At 50.7% G+C, this 16594-nt stretch overlaps 7 protein-coding genes across 7 annotated transcripts; 1 reads left to right on the top strand and 6 right to left on the bottom strand.

Moving 5' to 3' along the window:
* Positions 1-255: 255 nt before the first annotated feature.
* Positions 256-2168, bottom strand: N7516_006934 (arylsulfatase; the record flags this gene model as incomplete). The annotated part of the gene is made up of 2 exons (XM_057219654.1): positions 256-1957; positions 2011-2168. The coding sequence occupies 2 exons, from the start codon at positions 2166-2168 to the stop codon at positions 256-258; spliced, it is 1860 nt and encodes a 619-aa protein (XP_057073745.1).
* Positions 2169-2709: 541 nt separating this feature from the next.
* N7516_006933 (sugar porter family MFS transporter) lies at positions 2710-4386 on the top strand (the record flags this gene model as incomplete). The annotated part of the gene is made up of 3 exons (XM_057219653.1): positions 2710-2818; positions 2919-3580; positions 3649-4386. 3 exons carry the CDS (start codon positions 2710-2712, stop codon positions 4384-4386), a joined length of 1509 nt encoding a protein of 502 aa, XP_057073744.1.
* A 368-nt stretch (positions 4387-4754) lies between these two features.
* Positions 4755-5723, bottom strand: atfB (bZIP transcription factor atfB; the record flags this gene model as incomplete). The annotated part of the gene is made up of 1 exon (XM_057219652.1): positions 4755-5723. One exon carries the CDS (start codon positions 5721-5723, stop codon positions 4755-4757), a length of 969 nt encoding a protein of 322 aa, XP_057073743.1.
* Positions 5724-6521: 798 nt separating this feature from the next.
* Positions 6522-8664, bottom strand: N7516_006931 (uncharacterized protein; the record flags this gene model as incomplete). The annotated part of the gene is made up of 3 exons (XM_057219651.1): positions 6522-7225; positions 7281-7592; positions 7641-8664. The coding sequence occupies 3 exons, from the start codon at positions 8662-8664 to the stop codon at positions 6522-6524; spliced, it is 2040 nt and encodes a 679-aa protein (XP_057073742.1).
* Positions 8665-9073: 409 nt separating this feature from the next.
* Positions 9074-10502, bottom strand: snf4 (AMP-activated serine/threonine-protein kinase regulatory subunit SNF4; the record flags this gene model as incomplete). Its single annotated transcript, XM_057219650.1, has 6 exons — positions 9074-9316; positions 9379-9756; positions 9809-9846; positions 9916-10065; positions 10150-10273; positions 10458-10502. 6 exons carry the CDS (start codon positions 10500-10502, stop codon positions 9134-9136), a joined length of 918 nt encoding a protein of 305 aa, XP_057073741.1. The 3' UTR covers positions 9074-9133.
* Positions 10503-11204: 702 nt separating this feature from the next.
* N7516_006929 (uncharacterized protein) lies at positions 11205-13166 on the bottom strand (the record flags this gene model as incomplete). Its single annotated transcript, XM_057219649.1, has 1 exon — positions 11205-13166. One exon carries the CDS (start codon positions 13164-13166, stop codon positions 11205-11207), a length of 1962 nt encoding a protein of 653 aa, XP_057073740.1.
* A 1025-nt stretch (positions 13167-14191) lies between these two features.
* On the bottom strand, positions 14192-16402 carry mdv1 (uncharacterized protein; the record flags this gene model as incomplete). Its single annotated transcript, XM_057219648.1, has 4 exons — positions 14192-14467; positions 14527-15593; positions 15653-16247; positions 16319-16402. The coding sequence occupies 4 exons, from the start codon at positions 16400-16402 to the stop codon at positions 14192-14194; spliced, it is 2022 nt and encodes a 673-aa protein (XP_057073739.1).
* Positions 16403-16594: the final 192 nt, after the last annotated feature.

Genomic DNA, 16594 nt, shown 5'->3' with positions numbered 1-16594 from the left:
TGGGATAAAGGTGCTCCTGGGATGGGGAGTATTGGGTTCAGGGGATATTATTGTCAACTGGTATCTTTGATGGTGTCTTTGATGGATGTCTCTGTATCCTGGCGAATCCCTTTACCCCGCGGTTACTCAGGAGTTATCGGCAAGTTGCATGTTCTGAAACAAAGGCGTTCGACTTGTAAGTTATTTTGTATTTGTTTTGGTCTGTTTGAATAATTCAGGGATTCAGGGATTCAATTATAACAGTTCTACCTTCCTTCAGAAAGGCTTCACAGTCCGCTGAAACCTCGGCGGTTGACGAGTAAACTTCTCCGGTTCATCTCTCGCTCCATCTTTCCAATAATCAAACTCCATCCACGCATTCTCAGGCATCTGCGCCTCAGTCGCCTCCAAAAATTCCCCAAGATCAGGACAAAGTGGGACAACACCCGTCTCAAGCACATACTGATCCCAGAGTTTAAGCAACTGCTTCAATTTCTCTGGTTCGATATCCGCTAGATCGTGAACCTCCCCGGGATCCTGTACAAGATTATACAACTGCCACTTCTCCGGACCCTTAGGCTTGGGAATGAAAACGATCTTCCAATCCGCACAACGCAAGGCAGCCCGTCCACACGTCTCCCAACCCTGAATAAATTCAACCGGGTGGATCCGCTCTGCCAAACCCACCGCCCAGGGGTGGAAGCTCCGTCCACGCATCTCGACGATCTCACGGCCCTGGTACGTCGGCGCCGGGTGCTTGATCCCCGCCATATCCAAGATCGACGGGGCGAGGTCCATAACCGTGGCGAACTGATCCGTGATCCCGCCCTTACCGACTGCAACATCTGCAGGGTTGATATTGAAGTTCGCGGGAAAGCGACAGGTGAATGGAACGCGCACGCCGCCCTCGGTGGTATATGCTTTATACAGACGCGATGGCGCGGTAGCAGCCTGCGCCCAGCGCGGACCGTACCAGATAAAGGAGTTCCCGTTCCCGAGGTTCTCTAAGCTATTGTTGTAGTATTTCTGCAGATGGGGCATGACGCCGTTCTGCACCATTGGATAGGCTTCGTAGGCGGCGCCTTCGGCTCCGTTATCCGACATGAAACACACGAATGTGTTATCCAGTTCGTCGATTGATCGAAGGTACTCGACTACTTTCCCGACGTTCGAATCAATGCACTCGACCATCCCCGCAAATACCTCCATGGCAATTGCGGACTTTTTCTTCTCCTCCGCGCTGTACTCCTCCCACTCTTTAACTTCCTCCGCTTGCACGGGATGCGGCTCGACATCCTCCCGCACCATCCCCAACTCCTTCAGACGCTGTAGTCGCTTTTCGCGGAGCACGTCGGGGCCTTCGTCGTATACGCCACGGTAGTGGTCGATGTACTCGCGCGGTGCTTGCAGCGGCCAATGCGGTGCTGTGAAGGGGAGGTATGCGAAGAACGGACGGTCTCCCTGTCCATCGGGGCCTTCGCTGCCACCACTGGCTTTCCATTCTTTCAGATAATCCACCATCTTATTTCCGTAGCCGTCGGATGAGTACCAGTCCTCTGGGAGATGGCGCACGTACTCACCATTCTCCATATGCAAGGCGATATAGCTCGCCTCGATGAAAGTCGGGGACTTGTCTTTGTCTTTTAACTCGGGCTCAAAGGCATAGTGATTTGAACAGGCAGGTAAGTGTGCGAATGAGCGTTCAAAGCCTCGTTTGTGTGGTGATCGCTCTGGTGTTAGACCTAAGTGCCACTTGCCCGACATCACTGTGTGATATCCCCCGTCGCGTAGGACCTCGGGGAGTGCGACGACCCGTTCGTTGAGGTATCCTTCGTACCCGGGCATGCCGCGCTGCGGCGCAGTGCTCATGGCCGAGCCTTTAGGTCCGTTCTGACCGGAGATGTTGGTCCATTCGATTAGATTGCCTAGACCGGCGATGTGGTGGTCTGTGCCGGTCATGATCATGGCGCGGGTGGGACTGGGCTTTGTGAGCTTGACTAGAAGTTGGTTGGCTGGGTAAAAGTGACTTACGAGCATGCTGCTGCGGCGTGGAAATCGGTAAACCGGAGTCCTTCTTTGGCGATCTGGTCAATGTTGGGCGTATGGATCTCTCCACCGAAACAGCCTACATCGGAGAAACCTAGGTCATCGGCGACTATGACGAGGAAGTTGGGGCGTTTAGCTGCCATTGTCAAGAAGGGACATTTGAAAATAGAGAAGGCAAGGGGAGTACCAGTGGTAAGTCAATATTTATATTGGATCTAGCAGACGCACGTAATGATCGCCAATCGGCTCTCGGCCATCGGCAAGAAATGCGGGGAGATTAAGTCTCCACATTTGATGTGGACGATGAACAAGGTGAATTGAGCTACTGATATTGGAATCACGCAATATACAATGCATAAGAGTATATACAATAGAAGAAGTGTAAGAAATAGAAGAGTATAGAAGTAGAAGACATCAGGTACCACCTCGGTCACGCAATCACAGTAGTGACATAATCCATCAATCCATCGATCTACCAGATACAACCCTACATCCCTTCTTTCGGACTTGCTATGACACCTTTGATTCAATTTTGTATTCATTTCTAATTAGATCATGTCAAATGTAAACCCTATATATTTTCCCCTCATCCTCGAAATGATATATAAAACTCTCCATACCTGGTGGAACTCAACCACAATCTCCTACTCACAGCTCCCCCAAACACCCACAATTGAATCTACAATGGAAACAGAAACAACTCAACCACCAAAACCCCACTGGCGCATATACTGGTTCGCTCTCGTACTCTGCTCCGGCGGTGCCTTATTCGGCTATGACTCGGGGGTAATTGGTGAGTAACACTACACCACCTCCGACCTCTCTACCTATATACCCATCCTAGCATTCCAATTTATATTTCCAATCTATTCCAATCTACTAATACCACCTAGGCGGAGTCCTAACCTTCCAAACCTTCCAAACCTCCTTCACAATCCCCGCCACCAACAAAACGCACACAAGCGCGATCGCAGTAGGAATCCAACAAGCCGGCGCCTTCACAGGGTGTTTCCTAATCTGGCCAATAACCAACCACTACGGACGACGGGTGGCAATGGGTCTCTGTTCTGCGATTTTCAGTCTGGGTGTAATCCTCGAAACCATCGACTCCCATTCCCTATCCGTCTTCTACGTCGGCCGTGTAATCTGCGGACTAGGTGTCGGCGGGTCCGCAACTGTGATCCCGATCTATATGTCCGAGATGAGTCCGAAGGAGATCAGAGGGAGGTTGGGGAGTTGTTATCAGCTCACGTATACGGTTGGAATCCTTGTTTCGTATTGGGTTGATTATGCGGTTAAGATGATGGGGGAGGAGAGCGGGGCGCGGCAGTGGCAGGTGCCTGTTGCACTGCAGCTTGTGCCGGGGGTTTTGATGGGGGTTGGGATGTTGGGGGTGAAAGAAAGTGTGAGATGGTTGCTTGCGGTGGGGAGGGTGGCGGAGGCGTGGGAGAGTCTTGTTTGGGTGAGGGGTGGCGAGGGGGTGGGGGTTAGAGGGGAGTTTGAGGATATGAAGACGGGAGTGGAGGTGGAAAGGGAGGTGACGGATGGGGTTTCGGTTTGGGAGTTGGTTGAAGGGGGAATTTGAAGAGGATGGGGATTGCTGGTGGGTTATTTCTTGCGCAGCAGTCGACGGGGTCGACGGCGTTGGCGTATTTTGGCCCGCAGTTTTTCGAGTTACTTGTTGGGGCGGGTGATAGGACGCTTTTATTGACGGGGATTTTTGGCGCGATCAAGGTCGTTGCTTGTTTGATTTTCGTGGTGTTTTTGTCCGATCGGTTTGGGAGACGGCCGTTGTTGGGTGGTGGTGCGGCGTTTATGGCGGTTTGTATGATTGCCACGGCAGTGGTTGTCAAGTCTTATCCTCAGCCTGGAGATGGGACGGTTACTTCTTCGGGAATTGCTACGGTTGCGTTGATATACCTCGATATCATCGCTTACAACTTCAGTTGGGGTCCGTTGCCGTGGCCGTGTGCGAGTGAGATCTTCCCGACTCGCATTCGTGAGCCTGGTGTTGCGTTTGGTGTTGGATCGCAATGGTTGTTTAATTTCGTTTGGAGTTTCTCGACGCCATATATTCAGGAAAGTCTGGGATGGGGCACATTCTTGCTCTTTGGATTGCTGGATGTGGTGATTGTGGGCTTTACTTACTTCTGTTTGAAGGAGACGGCTGGCAAGTCTCTCGAGGAGATTAACAGGATGTTCGATGCTGATCCGGATGCTGAGCATGGGTGGAAGGATCGGAATGATGATGTTGCGTCGCATGTACCTGCTGAAAGACATGAAGATGCGCAGATTGATGCCAAATCAGTACAGTCCAAGCATCAGACTTCGCATGTCGAGTCAACTGCTGGACGGTCCTGACTTGTTATATCGTCAGTTCTCCTTTATTTACCAAAGTATATATTGATAGAAACAAGTTCATTTCCATCTGCCATGTTATTGTAGAAGATACATCCCAGGTAACCAGGCCATTGCCCACAGCAACAATCCACCCCCTAGCCAATCGCCCTCAAGGCAGCTAGAATTGACAAAAACAATACCAAATATCAAAAGGTTCCGTTTACTCGAATCGGAATCAAAACGCCAGACACCCTCCAGTTCCACTGGATCGCAATTCAAAGGTTGGCAAAAAGAAAAAAGAAAAACCAACAACGCCAGACAGACCTGCTGCCCCACCATTACCTCCACATAAAAAGGATTCGTTATCACATAAGCACTCCTGTTCACACTCACACATTAATCAAAGCATCAAATGTATCCTCCGCCGAGAAAGAATACGACCCTTCGGAGACAAGCGAAGCCTCCGACTCGCGACGCATCTGCTGTTCAAACGCCTCCGCCGCCGCCGCAGCAGCCGGCTCAAGCTGAAGGGGATCATCAAAGCCAAAGGACATGGCCGCAGCCGCAGCCGGGGCGGGAGCAGACACAGACACGGCGGTAACCGGGGGTGGAGTGGTTTCGAGCGGGGAAACAGAGGGATTGTTGTTGTCTGAGATTCTGACCGGCGAATCCGGCAAGGCTGGTGGGGCATCGTTATCGGTGATCTTCTTTACCATTTGGGCGAGATGTAGTTTAATGGGTTCATCTCCACACTGAGCATGTTTCAAGACCTCATTCTTCAATCCAAGGATCTCCGATCGCAGCCGTGCAATCTCCGCAATAAGCTGCTCTTTCTTCTGGAACTGTTCCTTGTATTGGAATTCCAGACGCTGGGTATGCTCTTTCTTCTTCTGGCGACACTTGCTTGCTGCAAGACGATTTCGCTCGAGGAACTTGGCACGCTTGGCGCGTTCGTGTGGAGCATCGTCGAGATCTGGACTGAGGCTTGCAGCGGCGGTTTTGTATTCCCGCACACGCCGTCGTTTACTTGCGCTTTCCATCATGTCTAGGGAGAGGTCACGGCCTTGATCATCGTATGGAGGCGGGGTTGGTTGGCCATTTCGAACTTGGGCGTTTTTGAGATCCCGTTCGAGTGCGGAATTGGCAAATGCTGCCGAGTCGGATTTATCCCAGGCTGTGGCCATTGGTGAGACGGGGCTCAGACCCCAGAGTTGGTCGTCGTCTGGAATGGGAAGACCTAAGAAATCACCTGAAAAGGAAGATGTGAATGGTGATGGATCGATGTTGATATTTGCAAGGCCTGGAGGTAACCCTGATGGTAAACCTGATGGCATTGCAGATTTGAGGTTGGTAGACATGTCAAGAGAAAGAAGAAGCTTTCGAGAAGAAAGTTATGTTTTCCTTCTAAAAACATGGAGAGAGAAAGCAAGAGAACACACTAAGGAAGCTAAGACAGACTCTCTTGCCCTAATAACCCTAAATAGAAAAAAAGAAAGTCTCTCTGTCTCTGTCTTTCCTTTTCTGATTCACTGATTCACTGGATTCACTGGGTTCATTTGATTCATTGGATTCACTGGATTCAATCAAGAGGAGGGTTTGGTTGGTGCCTGAAGAAGAGCAGAGTCCAGGTTGCGGTCGACCTGGTTGGAGCCACGGTCGGACAAGACTTCCTGCGGTCCAGAAGATCCGGGCGAATGGGCACAGAATTGAGATGTTGAGGAAGATGTTGAGGGTGAGTTTTTTTTTGGTGTCACCAGGAAATAGAAATCAAAGTGAAAAGAAAAGGAATGTATTTGTATTTTGTTGAAACCTCCCAACTCTCCCCCTTCAAACACCTATCCATATCCAGACTCTCAAAATTATAAAGACCATAAAAGAATAAAAGAAACGGTAAGAGATAGAAAACAAAACAAAAAATAATGGTATCCAACAGGATTCAAAGCCGAAGGGGAATACCCAAAAAAAAAAAAAACAACAACAACAACAACAACAACAACAAAAAACAGGGTTGGGGCTGGTGGAGAGAGAGAAAGAGAAAGAAAGAAGTATACAGGTTCTTTTCTAGAATCCAATCAGAGAACACCCCCTCCAACCTGGTTTCTCAATATGAAACAAGAGAAAACAAGAGAAAACAAGAGAAACATGACTGTGTCCAATTATTCCCTGCCCACCACGTACCGTCCACTTGTCCAGTTTCGTAACTGTCGGTGCACGAAATGCCAATTATTGAGCAACAGACTCGCCACCCGTTGATCATCAATCTCCTTTTGAACTTCTGTCGAGACCCCTTCTGAGTACTCTTGCCCCCTGGGCCCGAGGAGCAGCGGCCCAAACACCCGCACCAACTCGTGGAATTTCGGATTCGCCACTGGATCACGGAGCTCTATCCCGGGTTGCTCTTCGACGTTGGTCTCCGCATTCATCAACAAGGAAAGTAGCCCAAATACCGCACAGATAAGGTCGCGCTGCATCTCAGGAGCAAGGGCAATGAGCGCAAGACATATCAGCTGAACTCGGGCAGCAGTCGCGGGGCTCGCTTCAGAAATACATTTTGGCACACGAAGCTGATGAGATTGATTGAGGATGGGGTGATAGTACATCGCCCTCAAAACCTGGTAGAGCCGGACACTCCCGAGGATCCCGCTTGGAAGCCCCGCCAGCACGGCCTTGAAGGCCCAGGCCACCCCCAACACGGGCGCCAAGTTTTCACGGAGCTGCGGCATGGCAACCACACGCATGGTAAGGGAAATCTTCGACTCATCTTTCTCAACCTCAAGCACCTGGCTAGCAAAGTGGTCATACAACCGGATGGCGGCTTTCAGATCGCCGGACTGGATGAAGATCTCGGGATTGTCAATACCTGCAGGAACCCAGGGTCAGTCCCAAGTCATGACGTAGAAGAAACAGCCACCAACCATATTTGTGCAGAAACAGCAATGTTGACACAATGTATGCGGGCAGCTGCGCGGGACAAGGGGCCAAGTCCGTCAGCATAAGATAGCCATATCCTCCAAGACGAGCTAATGTCTCGATCGATCTTCCTTGCAACGAAGTCATTGGAGTCGGACGGCGCAGATTGGCGAATGTTTTCATCCGTCGCAGCTTAGGAGGTGGCGCCAAAGGGGTGGTGTCGGCATCCAAACTGGATCGCACCTTGCGAACTTTACCCAACAATCCGAATCCACGACGACTCGTGCCCTCTTCCTCGGTAGGATTGCCCTCCGCTGCTAGAATCTAGTCAGTGACAATCCAAGCACAAGAAAAGATAAACCTACGTGGACTTGGAGTCTCATCACCTGGAATGGAAATCGGAATGCCAAACTGAGATGCCATGCGGTTGAAGGCCGAGATCGCCTTGGGCGAGTCAAGTGTGCTGGTCCAACTTGTTTCGCTGTTGGCCGGACTTAGCCTCTGAGAATCCCGACCTTCGGGCTCGGCTGGTTCGATGACAGGTTCGATTGTGTCAAAGTCAGTCTCAACGATAGGCTCCAGTGTCCCTTCGGAAGCCCTGGATGATTCCTCCCGGCTATGCCTCGAAGGCCCTGGCTTTTCTTGTCTGGCATCGACGGCCTTCCCATCTGAGAACGGGTCCGAAACCTCCCGTATATGAGTCTTGGGGTTGTTGCTACTCTCAGAGGGATACAGCATGAGTCCCGGCCATCCCCACTCCTCCAAAGGTTCCTCAATAGGCGTCGCGATATGTTGAGCAGGGTCTCGGCAAACAATATCCTCAGTCTGGCTGGACTCCTGAGAATGAGTCGTCTGAGCGCTGACCTTCCGCCCCGATTTTGGGTCATCGAATCTGACAGACTTGCTAGCGGCCGTAGACGGCTCCACGGCAGTGGTATCGAGCTCAACGGGATTGGAGGACAAAGGTATAGAGCTCGGTCTCTCTGTGCCGGAACTCTCCTGCGCAGTTTGAGGCTGTGTGTCTGTGATAGGATCATCTTCGTGGGATAAGCTGGCACGGAAGCGAGAAACCATTTTCTTCAGACGCCTGGTGCCATTCTTGGACCGGGAAGGAAGTTCGCTAGTGTTTTGGGCTTGTTGGGAATTCGACCCAGTTTCGGCATTGTCAGTATTGTCGACGGGGGCTACTGCGGCCGAGCCAGATGGCTTGTTTGCGCTGGTTCCAGCTTCGGTTGTTGGCTCATCGTCTAGTTCATTCGAAGCGGCTTCTGGCTGAGGCTTCAATGGATCTCCTTCAAACGGCCGACGCCGTCGTGGCCAGACAGCACGAGATGCAGCAGGGTCAGATGTCTCAGATTTGGACCGGAATGCATTTTTAAGCCGCCGCATGATTACGTTTGGATAATGTATAATGTATACGAGAGGAAGAGATGGGGATGAAGTAAGGACTAGGATGGGGGCCTGGGGATGTCCACGGGTGACTTGGGCCAAAGTCTTGTCCTTGAGGAAGGAGCTGAGAGACAGGAAGGTACATCTTAACAACCAACCATATAAGAGAATATCAGATAATATAAGAGAATACTTCAAACATTCAAGTTCTTCCAAGTCTATTCTGAGCAAAAAAACAAACAGTTTTGGAATCCATATCATTACCTCTGTACATTCGTAAAGCCCAAAATCAAAATAATAGCCCAGAACAAGCATGACCTCGCCGGGCCCATGTGCTCCCAGGCAATTCATATGTTATCTTCAACTTTCGAGGGTTCCCTCGAAGAGCCAGAACAAGGCAGATCAAAAACGCCGGAACCATGCAAAACGTAATATGTATGGGAAAAGTCACTTTCAAACTCCAAGCCGATCAGGCTTCCTCATTCTCTCCCTCGAGAAGAATGTAGTGCAGGATATCACTCAGAGTCAGAACGCCCTTGAGCTTGAAGTGCTCATCCACGACAACGAGACGGTGCACCCGTGATTTGCGGATAGTATCAAAGATAGTGTCCAGGCCATCATTCAATGAACATGTGTAGATACCCGGGAAACCCTGCGCAGAAGGTGCAAATGTAAGTATCAAACTGGTATCATTAGGAACGGGGGTTCGCATACCGGAGAACGTTTCTTCAATGCTTCCCCAACCGTGAGGCTCAAATCATCGTAGAAACCACCCTTGATCAAAGTAATGACATCGACCGACTCGAATACGTTATACACCACGCCTTCAGAATTCACAATCGGCACACTAGATATGCTACGCTCGACCAGAATATGGATGACATCAATGACCGGGGTATCCATCGAAGCCGTAGCAACGTTATCGTATGATCCAAGCAAGAGCTCCCCCAGCGGACGCCGCAGCTGCTGTGTATCGGGGACATTGACGGCGACGAATTTCAAGATACGGTATTGGGTAATGACGCTGAGAACGTGGGGCCGCTCGGTCTGGCTATCGCTGGTGACGAGGGGGGATACGGCGGGCACGCGATTCTAGCATGCGCCGACAGGCATCATAGAGGGGGCGCTCTGGGTCGATAGAGACGGTCTCCGGCGGCGCCACACCTAGCGCCTTTTCAACTTCTGTATATTCCCGTTAGCCGGGTGCACCTGCAGGAAATGCGGCGACACGGGGGAAAGGGCCCAACGCACCTCGCAAACTGTCCAGGCGGAATTGATCGATCTGGTCCAGTGCGGCGGGGTTCTGGAAATAGTATTGGATGACATTAATGTAGTCGGAGGTGGTCAGAAGACCTGCGAATTTGGAGGCTTTGGAGTCCCACAACGGAGCTGAAACGATGCCTGTACCTCCCGATTCCCCGGTTCGCAGTCAGCTGGAGTTCGGTAATTTTATAGAAAAGAATGAAGGAATCGCGAAAAATGTACCGTTTTGAATCAGAATGTTCAGACTCTCCTTGACGGAAAGCGACGTATCGAAGATGATGAGTCGGAAACTGAGCGGTAGGACATCATAGGAGTTTCGGGCCTTGAGGAAATCACGAATGGCACGCTGTTTGCGTTAGTCAAGATCTGGATATGGCCCCAGGTGATCTGGTGACTGATGAACCCATGCCCCGAAACACGTTCACAATGTCCGATCCCCCACATCGTCCAACGTCAGGTATAAAGAGGGGTTTCCCCCTTTCCCCGCCCTCTTTTGGGAAAAAGTAATTGAAAAAAAGGGAGGGACTTACAAGACCCTGTCGCTCTTCCCGATCGATGGCTCGTTCGGAGGCCATTGGGGGCGTAGGTACGAGGATAGGCTGCACGAAAGGCGCGTGACCAGAGATGAAGGTCCCGAATTGAGGGTCTTCCGCCTTTCGATATGTGGGGGGAAAGGGATCCTACGCAACCAGATTGAAATGTATTGGAAAAGAAGGGATACCAATAGGAGATTTAATTTAATTTCTTATTCTTTTCATATCAGATTCTAATATTTGATATTTATTTAATTATTTAATTAATTAATTACTTCAACTGGGCTGCAAGTACGCGGATCATACGGGAACATTCAAATGATCCTTGTTCAACAATATATAACTACATAACTATTCATCTTTCCCTCACCTTTCCATGTCCTCGTACTTTTTGGGAGGGGAAAACATGAAACTACCAAGGAGAAACAAGAGAAGCACGGGAACGTGCTGTTGGCAAAGCAAAGCGGCTGGAGAGAGAGGGAGAAGCAGACCCGAATGAAATGATGGCTATCATATGATAAGACTAGAAGATAAATATCTCGAGGCAAAAAGAAGGAAGAAAATAACCCAAAAAGAAACCCAAGTAACGCCGCCGAAGCCATGCAAGGTATCATCGCAAAGCACATTTTATCCAAATTCTAGAACCAGCCAGAACCTGATTCCTTGGGAGGTAAATACATGAGAGGTGTAGGAGACGAATCGAAGCTGGAACGAAGCTCATTGACTGGATATCTGTACCCGGGCCTAGAGGTGTCCGTGTAACTTGAATCGGTAGATGCAAGTATGGTTGGCACCCCAATTCGAAGTCACTCGGAAGACAACCTTGTCCACACGTATTGTTGACACGTCGACGATGGTGTTGAGCTTGAATGCCTGCGCGTAGTCCGGGCTATGGAGGTCGTATTCGACCTTCCCGATGCGGTAGAAGTTGGGGCCGAGAATTGGGTCGTCCGAGTAAGCGCTTGGAGGTTCGAAGGGGTTGCTTCGACGCAATAGATCCATCACCAACCCGTGGAGTGAACCGATTCCAGGGATTAGGAATCCTCCAAGTCCTGTTTCGCGGGACGAAGGGGCCTGAGTTGAGGGTGGTGCTGGTGACACGGTAGCATCTCCAAAGAGATTCAGGAAGCCTCGGGCAGGTCGAGCTGCGGGTGTTGGCTTGGCTTTGACTGGTGTTTTGTGGGGGTTCACTTTGAAGCGAGCCCACAGCTCGATTGCTCGGGGTGCCGCTTCTGGTTCGAGAGATGCGCCCACGGGAATGTGTTCAACAACCAACTCTTCTGCCACGATGTCGCGGCCGAGAAGGACAGATAGTTGGGTTATTCCACTGCGAGGGGCACTGCACCAGCAGTCGCCTACCTCTTCCCACGTGCTAAGGGCAGACAGCGGGGATTGCGGTGTTCGGAGGGCGCGTCTTGTTGCAAACGAAGTCGCCCAGAGGAGTGCTCGGAGGGGAGCGCTCTGCTTGGGACCCAAAGTCGGTGATGTTTTTGCTGGGTCAATGATTGCCCCCAATGCCACCGAAAGGAAATTCACCTTATATACCGGGTTCCGATGGAGGCTTGCATCTGTGGGCGTCGAATCATGAATGGACTTTTCTGATCGAACAGAGCTGATCTCCTTCGATAGGGATGACATCTGAACGTCCATTTTTGATACCTGGCTCCGAAGGCTATGGAAAACTTCCGGTTTAGACATGTTTACGTTCGAAGACATGTCCCAATCCAGAACACCGTGATCTAGATAAACCCGAAGCTTTGCGGCAACCAGAGGCATAAAAATAAAGCTCAGGAACAAAAGCAAATAGAAGGCAACCCTGATCCAGTTTCGATAGGGGCCCTCCATTACTGCCGCGAACCAGCTTTTTCTGCGTACCTCGCTAGAGGGTTCATTATTACTCTGGGGCTCCTGATGTTGGGGTCGCACTGGTCCTAGCCATCGACGCAAAAAGCTTTCCTTGGGGACATCGGGCTCTAAATCGTGATATATTGCCGATTCAAAATTGACATCTTCTTCGTCCTCCTCGAGAACATTAGCCAGGCCAGAAATTCGTCGAGGGGGCGCTGTGATGTTGCGTCCATGTTTGCTTGGTCGCGTTCTTTGCAGGTCATCTTCGTTAACATCACGTTCCAGATTCCAAGATACAACAGAAGCATTGTCAACAGAGCTGTGGCGGAATGGCGAGCTGCTACCCGGAGGACTGTGAATGCGAGGAGATCCCGCCCGTTGAAGCGGCGATGGATACAGAGGAGAGTTCGACAACTGACGTTGAAATGGGGGTTGAGCGCCCGGACTAGAGTCCGTTGATACCGAATGTGGAATAGGAGGCGAAGGAGTTCGATCTGAATGTTCGTCTGCCGCATTGTGCAGCGACTGCTGAAGCTGAGCCTCGTCTGGTGTTGGCTCACGCTTTGACGGGCGTGCCTGGGGGCCTTGCTTCTTCTTTGTAGCGGCTGTTCGCTTCCGAGCAACCTCAAGATGGGCATCGACCGCTCCAACCGCCTGGTCAATCCCAGCGTTAGGCCGCATCGACATGCGCTTGGGTAATGCTGTGGTGGTAGTAGCGCCATAGTTGAACGATGCTTGGACTGGAACACTGGGCAGAAGAGGCCCTTCCACAAGGTCGAGGATGGACTCAAACTCGGGCGCCGGATGTGGCCGTTGAGGAGTCGCCCCAGCCCGGCGCGTAGCACGTTTAGGCGGCATCTGAGCCTTCAACCTGTAGAATCGATTCTAAAGGTGATGATGATATGTTCTTGTTTTTGTATCTAGTTGAGATATCAGCTTTGGACTGGACAAGTAAAGCAAAATAAACCCAGACAATGGGGCATAGTCAACGTGTAAATTAAAACCTTGGAAATACCAAGCAATTATTGAAACAGAACATCCACACATTCATGTATCAAGACATAATGCGACATGAACTGGAAAATGGTATCACGAGGATGGAACATGTACAAGTATGGTGGACCAAGGTCATTGGGTTCCCACGAGTATTAATCAAGAAGAAAAAAAAAAAAAAGAAAGCGACAATAATTTCAGACTTACTATAGAACAGATTAAAAATGCAGACTCCGAAAGGCCGTGTGTAGATGTCCGAAGCCTGTAGATCGCGACCTCGGAAAGACGCGCAGACGCGACGGGAACGTGACTTGCAGCTACCAGCAGCTTCCGAAGGTGATGCGCCCGAGAGAGAGATCGAAGGGTGTTCGCCTTATTCCAAGGATAGCGCACAATCTTGGTCTGAGTTGCCAGAAATCCGGGGGAGAACTCAGAAGGTTGGGGGTGAAGTGAGTGAAAAGTAGGGGAAAAAAGGGTGGAGGCGCAAGTCTTGAAGATCACTGAAGAATCTCAACTCTCAACTCTCGACTTTTGGAGTATATATGTATAACATCGGACTCTGGAATTTGATGTTCTTTATATCTCTGCTGTTCTTTATAGACTACAGTCTCACTTCCATAGTCTTTGTTGCTTAGGGTCTCTTTGTCAACTATTGCGCCTCGAACTGCTACGATCTTGCTATTTTTGTTTCATCCTACTCCCCTGTCTGAAGGACTTTGTTCAATGTATACAGAATAACCAACGTGGTCCTGCTCCTGATTCGTCCAATCGCTACTAAGACATAGATTGAATAATATACAACGGTCGCAAAAGGGCTGAGGTGAAAGCAAGATGTGAACCTCCCCCATACCCCCAAAGTATGCACCTCCTAAAAGAAAGATCTTACATGTCTAACACGTCCAGGCAGCCATGGTACCGTCTTTACGTCCCTCAACAAGGTATCCGTCCTTAAGACGAACCCGCTCAACTGTCGCAGGGAATGGCCCGTCATCGTCAAGCCCAACACCTGGACCGCAGTCCCAGTGGTTGCCATCGGCCTTGTCGTAGACCTTAACTACACTCTCTCCGGCAGCGGCCACGATTCGTTTGGCATCGAACATCATGTCAGTAATCGGCTTCTCGTAGGCATAAGCGTCGTAAATAGAGCCCATACGTAGATCCCAAATCTACGAAGAATTAGAAACAATAGTCAAGCGAGTGAGAAAAGAAAATCTGGAGTGCTTACCCGAATACTGCGATCGAGACTACCAGTGACCAGATGCACATCATCAAATTGAAGACACGTGACCGGTCCCGTGTGTCCTACAAGACTCCGGTGGACATGACCACTCCGCAAATCCCAAAGACGGACCATGCCATCCGCTGTACCGCATGCCAGAGCAGCGTCAAAGCACTGCACTGCACCAATAAAGTCGGCTGAAGCATCGGGCATGCGACCCGAAGGTCGCCAGTCAGAGTCTCCCATCATGGATGACGATGCCTGGGCGGACGCCCACAGAACGTCCAAAGTTTGGACACAGCGGCCTTTGACTAAATCCCATTGTCTGAGTGTCTTGTCTGCAGAACCTGAGACAAGGGTGTCACCCTTGAAATGAAGCGCTGTCACCTCATCAACGTGTGCCTCTAGCGAGAATACATTACAGTCTTCAAGGTTGGAGGATGGTGGTACTGGGAAGTTGTGCTCTGAGGCTCCCTCTTCTTGGTCCCGCTCGTGCTTGTTGAGGCGCCCGTCTCGGGTCGCGGGCCGAGCACGGCTCAGGTCCCACAGCTTGACAGAGGCATCCATAGACCCAGTGGCCACGATGTTATCCTCCACTTGTAGGCATCGAACCGAGGCATTGTGTCCCTCCAAGAAACCGGAGCACCGGCCAACATTCATGTCCCAAACTCTCACAGTATCATCTAGTGCAGCGCTGACCATAGTACCAAATGGATAGTCAAAGTCAATGGCTGTGATCATATCGGTATGCGCTTCTATTTCCTTGATCAGAGACCCAGGGGCGAAGTGTTCATGTAGAATTGGCATCGATCGTTTCCCTAAATCTGTTGTCAGTTGTGATTCGCCTACCAGACCGGAGGATTTCATACGATTAGATTTATGTCGTAGACTTTTTGGTGAAGGTGAGGGGATCTTCTCGTAGATCGATTCTGACATGAACGAAGCGTCCATCGCTGTATCTCCTGACGATGCGATAGAACCATCCTGTCCGTCTGACCGCGGCGTCGCAACTGGTGTTTCCTGTGATTCCTCCTCTTCAGGGAAATCTTCCAATTTATTATCGAGATCCGTCACTGTTTCATTTTAATCAGTTTTCTCCCATGATTTCGTTTGCGTCGACATGTTCACCCACGTTCTTGCTCCAATCCCGCTTCGTCCATTTCCAAGCCGGCCAATCGATCGAGAACAATCTTGCGCATTTTGTGCAAGTTGGCGACCTTGTTATCTATTTCATGGATCTCCGCGCTGCACATGTTCTTCCGGATTCCCATCAACTCCAATTTGCGACTCAGCGATTTCCGCTGGTGCTTTAACCCGGCCGGACCAGCAGTCAAGGTGCCGCCTCTCTCAACGTCCTTCAAAAGCTTCCCCTTGGAGTTACGTCTTCGGTGTCGCTTCTTCTCGTGCTCTTCTTCGGGAACGGAGGCCTGGAAGCCTTGGAAAAGGGAGTAGGAGCTGTTGTCGTCGGGAATGTTGGCGAGAAGATCATCCGGGAGGGATGAAAGGGCACGCGACTGGATCTCAGTGGTCGAAAGCTTTGAGCGGACAAGGTCGGTTGGTGTTGTCTGCGTTAGAGAGAACACCTTGCGCTGCGTGGCCGGCCGCCGGAGCTCGCGGTGGATGTCGGTCATAGCATCGTGCAAGTGGGTGCTGTTCTGTTCGCCCGGTCCCATCAGGTGTCCTGCGGTCGTTGTGACTTTTCGTCCGAATGCTTCAAGGTGACGAGTCTGCAATCACCGCAGATGAAATCCAGTCAGCCTGCAGTTTGGCGGGGGTCGGAGGGTGGGAAAAAGCCTACCGTTAAGCCGGTACCCAGAAGGCCATCGCCCTCGACAATATCTGATAGACCCGACGGTGAGTCGTCGCGGCGCTGGTTCTCCATGAGACGGAGAGTATCTTGGGCTCAACCAAAACCCATGCGATACTAGGAGAGGAAAGTTGGAAGCTTGCGGTAGGTTGAAGTAGGAGACTTGGTGTCCCACGCAGGTTTACCGCGTTCCCCGGGTACTGCCGTATCGTACTTTTACAAGCTGAAACCAGCCCAGATGCTTTTCAATGTTCGCTTTCGACTGTC

The sequence above is a fragment of the Penicillium verrucosum genome (genome assembly GCF_028828655.1).
Source record: "Penicillium verrucosum strain IBT 35672 chromosome Unknown utg000002l_segment0_segment0, whole genome shotgun sequence".
Lineage (NCBI taxonomy): Eukaryota > Fungi > Ascomycota > Eurotiomycetes > Eurotiales > Aspergillaceae > Penicillium > Penicillium verrucosum.
The sequence above is the reverse complement of the archived record's forward strand: the minus strand, read 5'-3'. Positions and strand labels throughout refer to the sequence as shown.